This window comes from Trachinotus anak, unplaced genomic scaffold, assembly GCF_046630095.1.
Source record: "Trachinotus anak isolate AG129_WGS33_773 ecotype Australia unplaced genomic scaffold, CSIRO_AGI_Tana_v1 ptg000007l, whole genome shotgun sequence".
Lineage (NCBI taxonomy): Eukaryota > Metazoa > Chordata > Actinopteri > Carangiformes > Carangidae > Trachinotus > Trachinotus anak.
In genome coordinates this window covers 12,911,307-12,927,535 of record NW_027273858.1, presented here as the reverse complement: position 1 = coordinate 12,927,535, position 16,229 = coordinate 12,911,307, and the positions used below count along the sequence as shown (strand labels likewise).

The following is a 16,229-nucleotide window of genomic DNA, read 5'->3' as shown; positions in this document are numbered from 1 at the left end:
AACAGATCATGAATATTTGTGTGTGTGTGTGTGTGTTTTCACACCAGTTCCCTGGCGCGGCTTCTGTGTGTGTGGCCACACTTGATCTACATGTTAAGACCCACACTTACGGATTATTTATTCCGGCTTTTTGCCTCCAAGGACTGAGGTGTTGATTCCTCTCTTTCCCAGTGGATTCTCCTTCGTTACATGTACACATTCACACACACACACACACACACACACACACTTACACACACACAGCCCGGTCTCCCCACAGCTTCTCCCTTCGGGCAGGGGTTATGCAGTGTCATGCAGGTTAGGTCTCTCTCTAGGGGTTCGCCTGGAGGCAAACCGGAGAGAAAAGAGGGAGTGGAGTGAGTGAAATAAAACAGAAAAAGAAAGATACTCGCAGTAGATTTGTGTCGTGAATAGAATCAAGGGAATGAAAGAAGGATCTCGAGAATGAGAGTGAGTTCAGGCAGGGTTCTGCTGGGGGGGGTGGGTGGGTGGGTGGGTGTGTGTGTGGAGGGGGGGGTGTGGGGGAGGAGGGGTAGGGGTGGAGTCGGGGGCTCTGCTATTTGTAGATCCTTGTGATGGATGACTGGTGTGTGTGTGTGTGTGTGTAAGAGAGAGAGAGAGAGAGAAAGAGACTGGCTTTTTTTTTCTTTCTGCTCTTTCCTTATTCCCTCTCTCTTCAGGCAAGCAGAGCAGAGCGGGACTGAGTGAGAGGAGGACAGAGGCGCAGACGTGTGCAGACCAGAGCACAGCAACTCCACAAAGACAAGAGAGGAGAAGAGTTTGCCAGGAGAAAATTAAAAGAAAGAAAGCAGCTTCTTTTTTTTTAACATCAGCAAACTGTGGTGGATATCAAACCTACAAAAGAAATCTAGAAGAACAAAAAGGATTTGCTCTTTTTCACAGCTAAGAGGAAAATATTAGCATTTGTTTCATTTTTTTTTTTCTATTTAAATTCACCACATATATCAAATTATTGTAGAGGACTGGTGAGGTGTAGCAGGACTCTTGGTTTTTGCAGAGAAGCAGAGAGAGAAAGGTGGACAGAGAGAGGAAGGGATTTGTTGAAGAAGAGCAGGCTGCAGAGGGTGGTGAATATGCCCGTTAGAGGTAGCTGTTTTGGGGCAGGCATGGGCAGGCTGTCCAGGCAGCCACTCTGGATGTGGGTGGTGATGCTCTCTGCCCTGCTCATGGGCAATGCCAGTGCCTGCCCAGCCCTGTGTGCCTGCAGCGGCACCACAGTAGACTGCCATGGACTGGGTCTCAAAACCATGCCAAGGAGTATCCCCCGCAACACTGAAAGACTGTGAGTACCATCTGTACTCTACCTCCTCTCCTTCTGTGTGTGTGTGTGTGTGTGTGAGAGAGAGAGAGAGAGAGAGAGAGAGAGTGAGAGACAGAAACTCCCTGACTGTGCTCCTCTGTCTTCTTTTCTCACTGTTTCCTCTCTGTTTCGCTGCTATCTCGTAGAAGTGCATATGACTTTGCTTAGACTGAAAGAGAACAATAGCCCTGCCTGTGTGTGTGTGTGTGTGTGTGTGTGTGCGCGCGTACGTGTGTATGTATGTGTCAGTCAGTCAATCGCTGGCATTCCAGTCAGGTATAAATAGGCATGAGGGACTAGAAAGAGCAGGAGCAGATGTTTGCCTTTCACATGTGTCCATAACTTACTTACCTACTTGTTTATTGTATATATTTTATAATTTTTTCTAAATCCTGAAATCACATGGATGGAGTCAAATTTTACCTCCACTTTTTAAATGGGATATAAATTTAGAGTTTAAAAAGTTAAATTTGAAATTTGAAATTCAAGTGTAAATCTTAAAGTTTTTGTGAGATGGAAACAGATTTGCTACCTGGTCTGTGATTATCGTAGATTCTGTTATGTTTAGGAATATGTTTCCCGGACTCATATCAAGAGTGCTGTCCTGAGCACTGTGCCGCTCTTTATCTCTTTTCTTTCCCCCTCCCCATCCCTTTTCACTTTCCTTCACTCCTGGGCCAAAGACTCCCCTCTCTCCCCTTCTCAGTCCCCTACACACTCACTCCACAAATTGTTAAATCATGTAGAAAATTAAGCAAATCTGCTACTTAAGTGAGTCTTGCACGAGGATCACGTAACTGTCTTGTAAAACGGGGATGGGGGGGGGGGGGGCAGGAGGGAGAGGAGAGGCAGAAGCCGGCTTGCAGATTGGAGTTTCTCTGTCTTTTCTGACATTCCTCTGAAATATTCATCAGTAAATCAGAAGTGAGGAGTGCAAGGGGAAATAGATTGTTCTATTTCAGCTTTTAGAATATCAGTCTTGAATAAAACATGCTGTGGGAACAGAGGAGAGAAAGCCTGTGTCAGAGGCAGCATTGGCATAGTGGGAGCTGGCTGCATATTTTATGCTTTTCATATTTAATTTCTAAGAACACCTTTTTTTTTCTTTTTTTTTTGCCTGGCAGTCTGCGTGTTTCCGGGTTGCTTATGTGAACATGCTGGTTCAACATTGATGCAGAGAGGAAACATGGTCATTTTGTGGTTTCCTTTTACATGAATGGCCATTCACACTGGAAATATTCCCTGCCCCTTCACTCAAGAGCATTTTTGTGTTGAAAGTTGTTTGTGCATTCATCGGTCATGTGCGGCAGAGGATTTTAACGTTGTAGCATCTCTAGATGTTTTCAAGCACGTCAGGCATTCTCAGGATGCTGCATGTTAAACATGATGTGTATAAAGGTCATGGGCAATTTATTCTGGGTCGTTGCCTCTTCTTTTTCTTTTTTTTTTTAGGTGTGTGTGTGAGGTGGTGCATGCATGGCTGTGTGTGTAGGTCACATAGAAGATAGCCGGTCTCCACAGAGAGGTACAACGTAACAATGGAGGCTCTCCTCTTTTGCGGGTTGTTATATGGGGTGATTCATCAATGTGGTTGTGCAAGTCAACACAGCCCACCCTGCCCCACACGAGGATCCCATGTGCATAGCTAGATTTATGTATGTGTTCATGTGAATGAAATTGTGTCAGCAATACTGGGGCCAAAGACGAGTAATGAGTCAGTCAAGTTCTTATAAAATAGTCCCTGAAGTTGACGGCCCCCGTCTTTGGAAGCTTTTTCTTTGTAGAAATTTGTTTAAATTACAAAGATTTAAGTGTGTAACGTTCCAAAATGTACTTGCCTCACTTTAATAGGTGGAGGGGGTAGTATTAGTGCTGGGGGAAAAAAAGCAGATGCGGACAAGAGGAGGCTAAGACAGTAGAGAAGGTTCACTTTGTTAGGCTGGTTCACTGTATGTTTAGGGATATCGGAGTGAATGCATATGTGTGTGTTTGCGCTCATGTATACAGGGTGATGCTTTTGGGCGATAGAGAGAGAGGGGGTTGGCTTTTGGAGAAAGTGTGTGTGTGTCTGTGTGTTTGTGGGGCAGGGTGTGTGTACAGAGGGTGTTGAGACAGACAGCAGAATCCCATTTGCACTTGTCAGTTTGGGTTTGGATCAGGTCTGACCCCTGCGCTGCTCAGACTGAAGCCTGTAATGAGACTGTGAGCTCCACGTGTTAAAATCACACCCTGCCTCGTACGGGCCACCAGCTGCTCCCTCCCCCTCTGCTCCCTCTCTGCATCCATCCTCTCTCTCCAGCACTGTCCCTGCCTCTCTTCACCCTTGTCTCCAGGCCATTTCTTTATTCATCTCCTGTGGCAAAATATCACATTAACATGGTAATCACACTGATATCAGACCACACTGAGAGAACATCAGCATCTGTAAGGCTGATTAAAGTGGGTTTACACAGACAGTGAAGGGTGTTAGTTAAGCTTTTAGGTAGACTGGTATTGACCAAACCTGCAGCTTTTCTCTCTACCTGCTTTATCTCCCTAACAGCCCTGCTGCTGCTCAGATTAACTGTGTGTCTCATCTTTGAAAGGGTTGATTTGCAAAAGCTGTGTGTGTGTGTGTGTGTGTGTTTGTGTGCATGTGTGTGCGTGATTGATTGTGGGTGTATGTGTACCATTACCTAATTGCAAAAAGCCAGTGTATTGATGATGGGGTTTTGATGCCAGAAAATACCCTGTACTGAGATTTGGGGGTATGTTGGAGCTCCTCCAGAATAGTGGAGGGGTAGCCTGCACACCATGTGTGTGTGTGTGTGTGTGTGTGTGTGTGTGTGCGTGCGTGTCTGTATAAATTTGACGTTAACTTGTGTTTGTTCATAAACTTGCGCATGTGCCGCCATGTGTGTTTGTACATGCGTGCGGTGAATAAGTAATGTTAGATGAAAACACAAGAGGGTTAGTGGTGTTTGAAGATGAGGGGCTCCCTCGCTCACTTCAATAACCATGTATATGTATTTGGAGGGTGGGAGATGTGTGTGTGTGTGTGTGTGTGTGTGTGCCAGGGAATGCCTGCGGTGTTTTTGGCACCAGCACATAGCTGGTAGAACTGACAGCTCACCGGCCACCTGATCCATAATTTACCCTGACAAGACTGAACACAGCCTGCCCACTACCTGCCAACTCTGGCTATGTGACTAGACAAAGAAGTGGGGTGAGGGGTGGAGCTGGGGGGTGTTGAGAGCAGGATGAGATCCTTCGAGGCAAGGCTGGCACAGTAACTGAGGTAGTAATCACTAATGAAGGGATTACTGCGCAGAGGAGTGAAGAGACTTGTAACTCAACCACAAAGCTAATGAATGAGTAAACGAGATTATGTTATTTATTATAAAGGGCTAAATAGGTCTAGCCCTGAGGCAGAGTGAATTTCATTCAGGTCCTTTTTTACAGTCTAATATATCCATCCTCATAGCCGGTAGTCCCATGGGGAGTGATAATGCCTGGAATGAAGATCATTCAGAGAATGTTTATGCTCAGTGTAGGATTGTGAAATTACAGGCCTGGGACTCAGTCAGTTCAATTTACTGCCTGTGTAACACAGCTGTGGTCTTTCCTCTTGTACTGAAGACTGATGTGGACCTCATCTCTCTCCCTTGCTGGGTTTTGAGTTTTAGTATTTTGTGAGTTGTTTTGTGAGTCTTCTGCCCAACTCAGTATGTGGAAATAAACAGTGGGTACTCTAGTTCATCCTGTGGCTCCCAGTGCTGTTTTTACTACGTTGATTCAAGGAGTTGATGGACAGAAAATTAATCTGTATTTCATTTTGATAAGCACTTATCACTTAAGTCATGGTTGGTTCAGTGGTTCCTGTTTCTAAAATGTGAAAACTCAGTGATTACATTAAAGTAAATTGAATATTTTTGGACAAAACAACACATTGAATGATGAACAACTTTCACAGTTTTCATGATGTTTTATAGACCAAACAAGTAATCCATTAATCAAAAAGCATACACACATACATACATGTAGAGTCAGTGTGTTGCTTGTCTAAGCAGAGTGATGAAAGACTGCTTAGCATCAAAGCCAGCTGCTGTGTGTCTAAACACACCTCAGACCCACTGGCTTGCTCTCCTGATGCTACTTTATGGAAGTGATTGCACTCATGAGAGCTAAGAAATGACCCCAGCTATGGGATGTGTGTGTGTGTGTGTGTGTGTGTGTGTGTGTGTGTGTGTGTGTGTGTGTGTGTGTGCATGCATTAGTGTGTCAAAGAACGCCTCCCAAGACCAACTCCTGCACTTTTTTTTCTACTTGTGCATATCTGACATGCTTATATATGATGTGTGTGTGCATGTGCATATGTGAGCGTACATGCATGATTGCTTTGCACGGCTGTCTAAGACTGGCTGTATCTCAGCAGACCATGAAAATCGAATTTGGAGAATCCACCTAGATCACCTTTCATCTCTCGGAAGTTCATCTTTGCTTTTAACCCTCCTGGCTAACCAGTAAGACGCTGGCAATGGAGAGTGAAGGGGGTGGGTGGTGTGTGTGTGTGTGTGTGTGTGTGTGTGTGTGTGTGTGCGCACATGTGTGTGCGTTAAATCGATCAACACTCTCCTGACATTGTAGATGTGTCTTCATAATCCACATTTCACGCTAGTCAAGATGCTTTTGATGTGATACAAGTTTGAGAGGAAATTATGAACAGCTCTCCAGATGCAAGAGTATATCATGTTAGTGCTGTGTTCAGTGCAACAGCAGAGTGTAATGCGTAATGATTAAGCCATTTCTGATTCTCAAAAACTAATGAAAAAATAAAAATAAATCAGAAAAAAAGTCAAAAATATCCCACCCCATGGCAAAATTATTCTACATTGTTTAATAGAAATAATATTTTAAGATTCAGAAAATTACAATTATTTTCATAATTAATGAATCTTTCAATTATTTTCTCGATGTATCTTTTAATCCATTTTGTTATTTTCTCTGACCAATGATACAAAACTGGTAATACAAAATAGTTGCTGATAAATTTTCTGTATTAACATTTTATCTGTATCACTTAGTCGACTTGTTTCAGCTCTAAAATGACTTCTTATTTTTTGCAGTGGGAGTTATATACCAGCAGATGAGCCGATCGTGTTCGAGAAATGGATGAATGTAAATTTCGTTGTACTCAGTGGGAGACAGAAATGTACAGAGAACAACTGTTTATTCGTAGGGATCAACAGACAGATTTGAGCACACATGCAGCATCCATCAAGTTACCAGTCGTCAGTGCACATCTGTCAGGCAAACGTCCCCTCAGCGTTGTGTGTGGAATAACTGAAACATAATAGATGTGGCAGAGCAGATGTTTTATCCACGTCATACATGTTACAGTCAAAGTACACATTCATACAGCCTCAATGCCTTCATGCAGGACTCAAAGCCACAACAGAACCTCAGCGTCGTCACTGAACAAACTACAGATACAGTAGAAACCATGAAAGACCCCTCAGTCTCTGCTTCTAATACAGTCTTGTGTGTGTTCTCACTGCAGTCTGTGTCAGTAACACACAGTGGAACAGATGTTTAATTGATTCACTTCGGCCTGAAAGCGTGTCATAAGTTATCTATGTTTGGTCAGAAAGTGTCTGTGTGCTACTTTCCTCCCTTGTCTTTTCCCTGACTCCCCGTCTTTCTTGCTGTCTGTCTAGTTTTTGCTTATAGCAGAATCTGCTACTTGGGGAAAAAAAACAACTCTGTGTCTCCTTGTCAAGGTTGTTGTTGTAGTGTGAAGGCCAGGTAAAAACAGCAAAAGACAGATGCTTGTGGTTTGGGGGTCCTTGACTTTTACCTGTAGCTGTTTATAAAATGAGAGAGGCTCTGCAAGATGCAGGTCAAGGCTTAAAAAAGGATTGTGTGTGTGTGTGTGTGTGTGTGTGTGTGTGTGTGTGTGTGTGTGTGTGCGCGCGTGCAATGCATGTGTGGGATCTGCTCGATGTTTACCTTTCCTATCTGTAATCTTGCTCCTGAGGCCTGACTGAGCAGAATGAAAACTGTAAATAGCCCTTGAGAAGCCCAGGAGCCGGGAAAACACTCAGACATAGTCTTTACGCACTGTACACACACACACACGTAGACGCTTGCTGACACAAACACACGCACACACACGCTAAAAATGTACAGTTGAGGGCCTAAACTGCACGTCTGAAAGCCACATTTCGCCACATTTGTTCAAGCTGAGCAGAAATCTGACCTCTTGGTGTGGATAGAAGCGTTCCAGTTGGGTTTAAGAGTGTGTTGTTTTGGTCATGGTGGTCTGCTCTCTCTCTCTCCCTCTCTCTCCTTCTCAGTCTCTTTATCATGAGTATGAGGTTGCTGTGAGCCCGGATGGTACTACCTGGTCCTCTATCCTATTGGACCAACTAGTATGTAGGCCAGTTTCTCCTTGTACTCCACCAGCCGTCGAGGCCTCATGTCTTCACTGACGTTTCCCAGACAGCCTCGTCAGCTCTTCACAGCTCCCCAGCTACGCGCAACACTCCACTTCTCACACACACTTCTCCACTCCATCACTTTTAGGCAGATAACAACACTGTCAGAATAGCTCTGTCTTTTTCTGTGTCTCAGAGACTCTACCTTTTTTTTTTCCCTCTCACTTCTCCTGCATGTTTCACGGCTGTCACGTCCATATGTTGTAGAGTCTGGAGGAGGAGGAATGCTTCGCTCTTTGGCAGCTTCTCAACCTGTTCAGTCCATTCATTAGAGAGAGCGCGTGCTGATCTGGTCAAATAGCATTATCAGTGTGTGGTTGTGGTTAATGAGCATCCATGCTTGGGCTGCACAGGACCTCAGGCTTCTGGTCATCAGATTGTTTCCACAGTGAGGAGTTTGGGCAACGACGTGCCACCGATCCTCAATCAGCTGGCTTCTGTCTTCCCTGCCAGGCTAAAGCTGTTCAGGACAAATGGTCCTGTGGTGCTGACAGCAGCGATACAGAATGGCTGCACTGCAAAAAATAAGAACCTTAATAAGTCATTTAGATCTAATTTCAAAGATTTAGTGATGAGATGAATTTACTTCCGGTCGAAATCCTTACGTGTAGGCCTCGTATATAGAGTCCAGTTTGAATTAAACTTTGACCTGCTATATAGCAAGACTCACCAATGTCCAGTTTGACCTCTAGATGAAGGATTATCATGTTGCCATTTCAGTCTGTCCTTGCTCGACTGCATGCTGAAAGAAAATAAGCAGCAGTATAGGGGGTGATGCACGGCCATGAGTGTTATGATAGGAATAAAGGGTGAGGAGAATTCATGCTTTCTTGTCTTATCTGTGAGTGAGTTTCGCAGTGCCAGTTGTTCTGCAGCTGCAAACATAAGAATATTAAACCACAGCTTGGTACAGTGACCCACCTTTGTGACTCACGTCTAAAGGTGGGTATTGGTCAGTATCGGGACACAAAAAGAATGTGACCACAACATTTTCAATACTCTCTTAATCCTAGTGCCCAAAGTGTGGCAGCAGTGTTGCTGATCAATTAAAAACAGCTTGCACAAAATTCTATATTGAGTGGTCTGCCTTGTTATATTATGTAAGTAACTGACTCATCATTTTGACTTGTCTGCTGGCCCTCACTGTCCCACTGCGTCCGTATTCATTTCAGTTCTGCAGTGTCTCTGCATAAATCGATAATGTTGGTGAAAGCTGTACAGCCAGCAGTAGTTTCTCTCGTTACCATTATGTTCTTTTGCTCTGACGAGCTCCCAACAGAATGCAATTGCCTTTCCCACAGGCGCTGTTTGTGTACATCCCAGTAGGTGGGCTTGTGTGCATTCCTTGATACAGTATATTTTTATGGTCTTTGTGTATGTGTGTAAGCAACAGAGTCCATGTGGATATTTCTATCTGCATGAGTGTATCTGTGCGCAGGCTTTAGTGAGCCAGTGTGTTTGCTTATCCTCCCTCTAGTCTCTGGGTTTTATTTTATGTAATGTTGCTCAATTCGAACCAGGTCCCCCTCAGCCGAGGGACCCCAGCAGCTGGCAGAAATAAACATAATGAGTTTTTCAGCATTGTAGCAGCGCTCTGAGCCCCTTTGAATTATAGAGATGTAGAGCGGTGGAGCATAGCTGCCGCTTGTCCACCCAAGGGAAGGTGCACCAGGAAGTACTCTCAGGCATCAATCAGCTTGGGACGGAGGATGAAAAGGGATTAGATAGTGATGTCATAAATCCACTTGCTCTCCAGGAAGTGTGTCAGCACTGGGGATCCTTACAGAGTTTCCAGAGGATGGAACGGATTTGACTGAAGCAGTTGGAGGTGGAAATCCTTCACTGTAGGAACTGGGAATGATACCTAATAATTTTTGGCCTCCAAAGTAATACTGAAGGACTGTAATGTGAAAACCTGCACAAAGTCAGTACTTCAAAACATCTGTATATGAAAGGAGTGAGCGTGCCTTTGCTGCTGTGCCAAAAGCCATTTCTTAGCTCCCTTTGATTGTAAAACAAAGAAAATGGCGGTGACTGATTTTGTAGCTAATAAACAGCAGATTTTTCTTTGAGCCAGTGACACCATATATTACAGTGCCTTTACTTGACGTGAAATCAGCACAGAGATGAGCACCCCTGACTCTGGACTCACAGTCCATATTTTCCTACCTCTCTGCATTAAAGTTGCGGGATCACCAACATTTGTTCATCCATGCAGAACTTAGTAGCAATGTTCACTGACCATATCATTTGCATACCACTACTCTCTGTACGTGTGTGTGCACATGCAAAAGTTACTAAAGCTGATGTGAATCCCAGCTACTTTCCATCAACCAGAGCAACAGAGCATCCTCACAGACGAGGGAGTAAGTTGGCAAGTTTCCCCAGAGACAGAATACTCCATTGGGAGACATCTGCACATGGGTCAAGCACTAGAAGCTGTAGCACTATACTTATATGAGCCATGTGCTCTTATCATAAAGTGCAAAGTGTCTGAGAGTTCCCTTTTTATGCAAAATGCATGCTTGGGACAGTGAATTTCATAGATTGTGTTATTTACAGCTCAGCACAACAGTCAACTGCAGAAGGTCATGTCAACAGTCCTTGAAGCACATGAGCTACAGTGGGAACGTTATTACCTGGGCAATTTTCAGGAACCTGATTATCACCTGTGCAATTTCAAGGACTTGAAAACATTGCATCGTTTCTTTTGCAAAATGCCAGTGGAAAAGGTCAGAGTATGTCATGAACAGTGTGGATCCTGAATAGTTTAAACTTCATAGGCTGCTGGTGGCATTTGAGCATTGCCTAAATGTCACAGCATGAGCAGGTGCCAATGTGGTTTTTAAGATGGACTATTACAGCAGGATATTGCAGCATCCTCTCAGGGCGTTTCCAGGAACAGCAAATTTACTTCAGATCTCAACTAACAAAATACTTTGAGATGTTGTTGCAGAACAGCTTTGATTACTCAGCCCTGGAGCTGGAGCTGAAACTATGGCATGTCTCTTTTTACAGGATAAAGCAAGACTTCATTGCTGCAGGAGAAAAGTGTGGTTTCACTTGTTTACGTGTGAGTCATTTTCCCACATATTTTCCCTGCCATCCCTCGCTTTAACCATCTCTGTCTCCCCTTCTATCTTCCTCCTTCTTAACGTCCTCCGGGTGTCATCAGGAGTGACCACCCTGAAGATAAGACACTGGAAATCCAGAAGCGTGTGTGGGTGTATGTGTGTGCCTATCTGCGTAAGCACCTGTAATGAGCACCACATGTGTGTGCATCGGAGCCCAGACTAATGAAGCCCAGTCCATTATTTATTTCCCGTGGCCCTGTCGCTTGGCCTGTCGATGCACCTGTGTACACACACACACACACACACACACAGACACACACACACCATCTGTCTATAATGACCGTTCTCTTTCGTACTGCATAGCGCTACAGTCCCTGGAGTGGTCATTAGACGAAAGAAGGAGAGAGTGACTGAGGGAGAGAGACCAGTGCTTTGGGCGTAGATTTGGAACCAGTTTTTTGGTTGGGCTTTGGGGTGGGGGGTTGGGAAGGTCATGGTAGGGTGGACCCATAATACTTAGAAAGTGCAGTAGCACAGAGAAACTCAGCATATTTTGATTTCGCTCACCACCTGGGTGGCTTGTATGGTTGGCGTGCTTTCTTTTTCCGCTGTCATGACAATACAATCTGCTACTGAGGTTAACCATGAATCTTCCACAATTTTCTGCAAAGAAATAATACTATACTCTCTTATATCAGCATAGGTAACCCAATCCACCAAACCACTGCGGGTGACACACTCAAGTTCAGCATGCTGCCACTGGAGTTATCGAGAGCACAACACTGAGGAAATAATTATTGTCAGCCATTAGATGATGGATAACTTGTAAGAATCCAAAAGTAAATTCAAAACCACTCTTTTTCAGCTATTTTGTCTCTCCCTTCTTTTGCAGTGACAGCCAGCTCTCAGCAGGGAGGCTGCTCCCATTATATCCACAGCACTTAGCTTTCTGGCCTTGTGGCCCTACCCAAATCCCCTCCACTGGTTCCAGCTAATCCCCACCAATAGTAGAAGGACATGGCAGACAGAGAGAGGGGGGGTTGTGGGTGTTGGTGAGAGAGGGCTGGAATAGAAAGACAAACAGGCAGCTCAAATGTGGCTTCCATTTTAATAGGACTTTTTAATATCTCCCAGTGGCATTAGAGCTAAGCGTGAACTTCCCTTTAACACAACCTTTCTGATTCTATGTTACATTTGACATCACATTTAAAGCAATTTGCATTTCATATAAACACCAGCAATTAAAGACATATTACACCAGTAGTGTGCTTTAACAAACAGCTTCGGGCACAGTGTGTGTGTGTGTGTGTGTGTGTGTGTGTGTGTGTGTGTGTGTGCTCCATGTGTGAGTGAAATGTGTGGTCGTGTGTGTGTGTTGCAAAGCTGCAGATAAGAATTTGACTCAGGTATCAGTAGACAAAGATGCCTCCAGACCACTGTCTGCTCCTTTAGTCATCAGGCTGAACAGGTCCAGAGGGACAGTCAAGATTAATTATTCATACAAATTTATGTGTCTGTCTTCACAGGGAGCTGAATGGGAATAACCTCACACGCATCACCAAGAGTGACTTTGCCGGACTCAAGTACCTCCGAGTTCTGTAAGTACTCGCCTTCCCGTTGATGTGTGATGATGAGATGTTTGTATGTGTATCTGTGCTGTGTGTCCGTGTCAGAGTTTATCTGTTCGCGTGTACCAGAGCTTGCAGTTCACAAGTTGTACAGACTTGCAGCTCAAATTAGCATAAACCCAGCGAAGCGGAGATGCTTCTGTCAAGAGTCCTACTCAGGAGCACATTAAGCTGCTGAGTGACTGCAACTAGTGATGTAATGGACTTCTCTCTCACTGTATTCTGTCTGTTGTAGTAGCACTTATTGTCCCTCAGACACACTCACACTCACTCACTTGCCCTCTGTTCCCACACATCAACATGTAATGTATACACAAGCGCAAGTCCTAAATAGGCTCTCAACACAGTTAACACATTCAGGTGAAGTCACTGACTCCCTCCATGTTGAAATTAAAAAGCACTTGTGACTTAAAGTAGTTTTACAAGTGTCTATATGTGTGCATGTGTGCGCACACACTTGTGTGTAGCACCATTGGTGATAAAAACGCTGCCAAAGGGGAAGCTGTGTAGACCTGAGCACGTTTTAAATGTAACACGAGCTGCACATAATTCCTACTACCCCGCAAAGCCCGACTATTTTCGAGCCTCATCGTTACTCGCCCATCCCCCTGCCCCCCCCCTTTCTTTTTCTTGTTTGCTCCCACCACTCCTTGTCCCCTCTCGTCTTCCTATGCATGCCTCCTTTTCTGCACCATCCTCTACCCCCATGCAGAGGTTAAATGCCTTCATGTCGCCAGCTTGTCACTAGCAAGTAAGAAGGAAACAACTCCTTGCAGGGGTACTAAAAACAGAGCTTCCTTTGCTGTAAAAGCGTGATTCTCTCACACCACCACCGCTGTGCTACACATAACACACACTCTTTCTGCAGTGTCAGCCAACCATATACATGATGCATGATTAGTGTGTGGCATGTCTGCATGCGCAAAAGTCTGTCTCTGTGTATTGGGTGTGATCTTTCTGGGGCAACAGCCACAAGACTAACAGCAGGTTGACCTCTGATCCTGCTGACCCCTATGCAACCCTCAGAAGGAGCCGAACAGGAACAGAGGTTTATCTTTACAGTCAGCTGCCATCCATCCTGTCAGTCTAAAATCAACACAGCTGATTTACAATCATTCATCTGGCACTGGGTGCTCGGCTGGTCTAGATCAGCAAGTGTGTGTGTGTGTGTGTGTGTGTGTGGGATGGAGAGAGGATGCAGAACAAACTGGGGGAAAAAAATAGATCAGAGAAACTGAAGGCTACATGCCCTCAGACTGTCTGCAAAATAAAACTTTTCTCAATTCAAAAGTACTCATCACAATTTTTTTCACTTCCATCTAAATTCATGAGACAGAGATCGGAGGTGAATTGCACTTTTCTCTCTATGTTTATGGAGTGCGAACAGTGATTAGCATTTATATTCGATGGGGAGGAGGCCCAGACTGCTGAGTTGCAGCGCGGCGCGGCCTCACAGGAGACATGAGAGGTTGCCTACAACACAGAACAGTTGTATACGTAATGAAGGAAAGCTCTTGTTGCTTCTAAAGCTCCTGGACACTTTTCTCTCCTTCCTGACCTTGTGTTATTGTAACACTTCCAAAACCATCCAAGCCTCTTTTTTGTGCGTTAGCTTTGGCAGTGTAGGTGGGGAAAGGAAGTGTTCCTGCTTGTGTGCGTGTGTGTGTGTACTGTATATTTGTGTGCATCCATGTTTATTTGTGTTCGACTAATAGCCTTGATGTAGTGCCTGCAACTCTGATACTGTCCAACTTTTCTATCCAACAGGTACACACACACACACACACACACACAGCCTACTTTCCTTTGATTGCGCCAATTGTAAAAACCTTGGAGTCCACATTGGTTTCCTCTCTAACACTTTCTGACCCCCTGCCTACCTTTCGTCTCGTCTCCGCCCAGCTGCTACACCCAGTGGACCACACCAGAGCCCAGACCCACACTTTCTGAGCCACCTTGGAAACTTTCCTGGCTGCTATCCCTGTGTCTTTTGCCAAGATTCCACACTGTGCCCTCAGTCCACACCACTGCCCCCTCTGTGTGTGTGTGTGTGTGTGTGTGTGTGTGTGTGTGTGTGTGTGTGCGCACGCGCGCGAGAGAGAGGTGTTGAATATACTGCACGCAGCTTGAATATACATACTGCAAGAAGTCTTGCCACCCAAACCCCAAAGCCCCTTCTACTTTGTTAAAGCCTGAGTGACCGTCCACAGACTCGTAAAAAAGTCAAAGCCACACTGTATCATGTAGTTTCTAAGGCTCTCTGTCTGTTCTCTCTCTGCAGGCAGCTGATGGAGAATCAGATTACTGTGATAGAGCGTGGGGCTTTTGACGACATGAAGGAGCTGGAGAGACTGTGAGTACCACCAAGGTTGACCAGCAATGACACATTTTTATTTCTTTCCTAAACTTCAACTTCAACTTCTACTGATCTGTATTCACCTCTTGAGTGTAATGAGCCTAACAGGAGGAACGGACTGTAAATGGTGTATCAAGTGCGAGGCACTTCCCTGTCATTTCATTGTGGTCGTATGGTGCTGAGAGGGTACAGCGTGGGCTGGGAGTATTTTTTTATTAGCTTTGCCTGACAGGAATGCCCGCAGTGGGATGTGTGGGCTTAAGAGGCCTCCCCCACCGCAGACCCTGGCTCATCTGGACAGCACCAGGACTCCTTGGCAGCTTGTAAACGGGCTGGGAAAACACACAGACAAACACAGTCAACCACACCTCAACCAGCTCATTAGCAAATCAATAGTTCTCCCCGCATGGAAACCTGCACAGCAGATGATTTTATGGACACATGCCGTCATGCACACATAGTGGTTAACTTTCCCCTGGTCTCAAACCCACATTAACAATTTACATTACCATACTGGAGGCCGCGTAACAACTCGCTTTCCCTCCTCCTCCGTATTCAACTGATCCCAAACATTGGGTAGACAAGTCAATGTGCCAGACCAATGTGGAAATTAAGCGGCTCGTTTCTCTAATGTTTAAAAGCCACTTACCCACCAGCAGGTACAGTTCAGTGTGAACAGAGCAGCAGCAGACCATTAATGCCCATTACGCACTAAATCTCCACCTCAGCTGGCCAAGCACTCTTCTTAGTGTATACAGTGAGTGGAACAGGTCCCAACATCTGTCTGAATGTGTCTGAAGGCATGGCAGCGGCCTGCCTTACAGATTTGTAGCCTCTCTGTGCCACAGCCGCTGCATTCACTCCCATGTGCCTCCAATGGGCCATTCAGAGGGAAGAGAGTTGTGGTTTCCAACAGATTAGCAACAGTCTGTTCCTCATTGACTTAATTGTTGTATTTGAATAAAGCCTGCCAGTCTTGGACGTTAGTTGTTCGACATGGAGTCTATTGCCAACCACCATTCCTGTCAGTGCTTCCTTGGGCTTGAATAGGCTCATCCATTTCTCTTAATTTTATTTAGAAACATCTTGTTTTGATAGTTTTTCCTCCAGATAAAATCTATCCCTGTTCAGATAACTAGTGAATGTAATTCACTTGTTTAAATGGGAATGTTGCTATTCCGTTACTCTGGGAAAGTCAGGAGAGCAGTGAATTCTACTGAGCGCAGCATTGTAATTTAACTGTGCAGAGATAATTTACAGCGCTGTCTCTCACTAGCAGTTTAATTCCCCTGAACTTTCAGTTGGATATTTATGTGACATTCAGAGCACACTGAAACACAATAGCCTGTGGCTAAGCCGATTCTACGGCAGCTA

At 44.9% G+C, this 16,229-nt stretch overlaps 1 protein-coding gene across 8 annotated transcripts in view; it reads left to right on the top strand.

Annotated features, from left to right (window-relative positions):
• Positions 1-662: 662 nt before the first annotated feature.
• The window catches only part of slit1a (slit homolog 1a (Drosophila)), an 87,654-nt gene continuing 72,087 nt past the window's right edge, over positions 663-16,229 (top strand). For 6 of the 8 annotated variants that reach the window (XM_071480662.1, XM_071480660.1, XM_071480658.1 and 3 more), the window contains exons 1-3: positions 664-1,303; positions 12,398-12,469; positions 14,781-14,852. In XM_071480662.1, the coding sequence (XP_071336763.1) occupies positions 1,095-1,303; positions 12,398-12,469; positions 14,781-14,852 (353 nt within the window). In that variant the 5' untranslated portion in view covers positions 664-1,094. Of the gene's footprint in view, positions 1,304-12,397; positions 12,470-14,780; positions 14,853-16,229 lie in introns of all 8 variants that reach the window. The other 2 variants (XM_071480655.1, XM_071480661.1) reach the window with 2 other exon arrangements.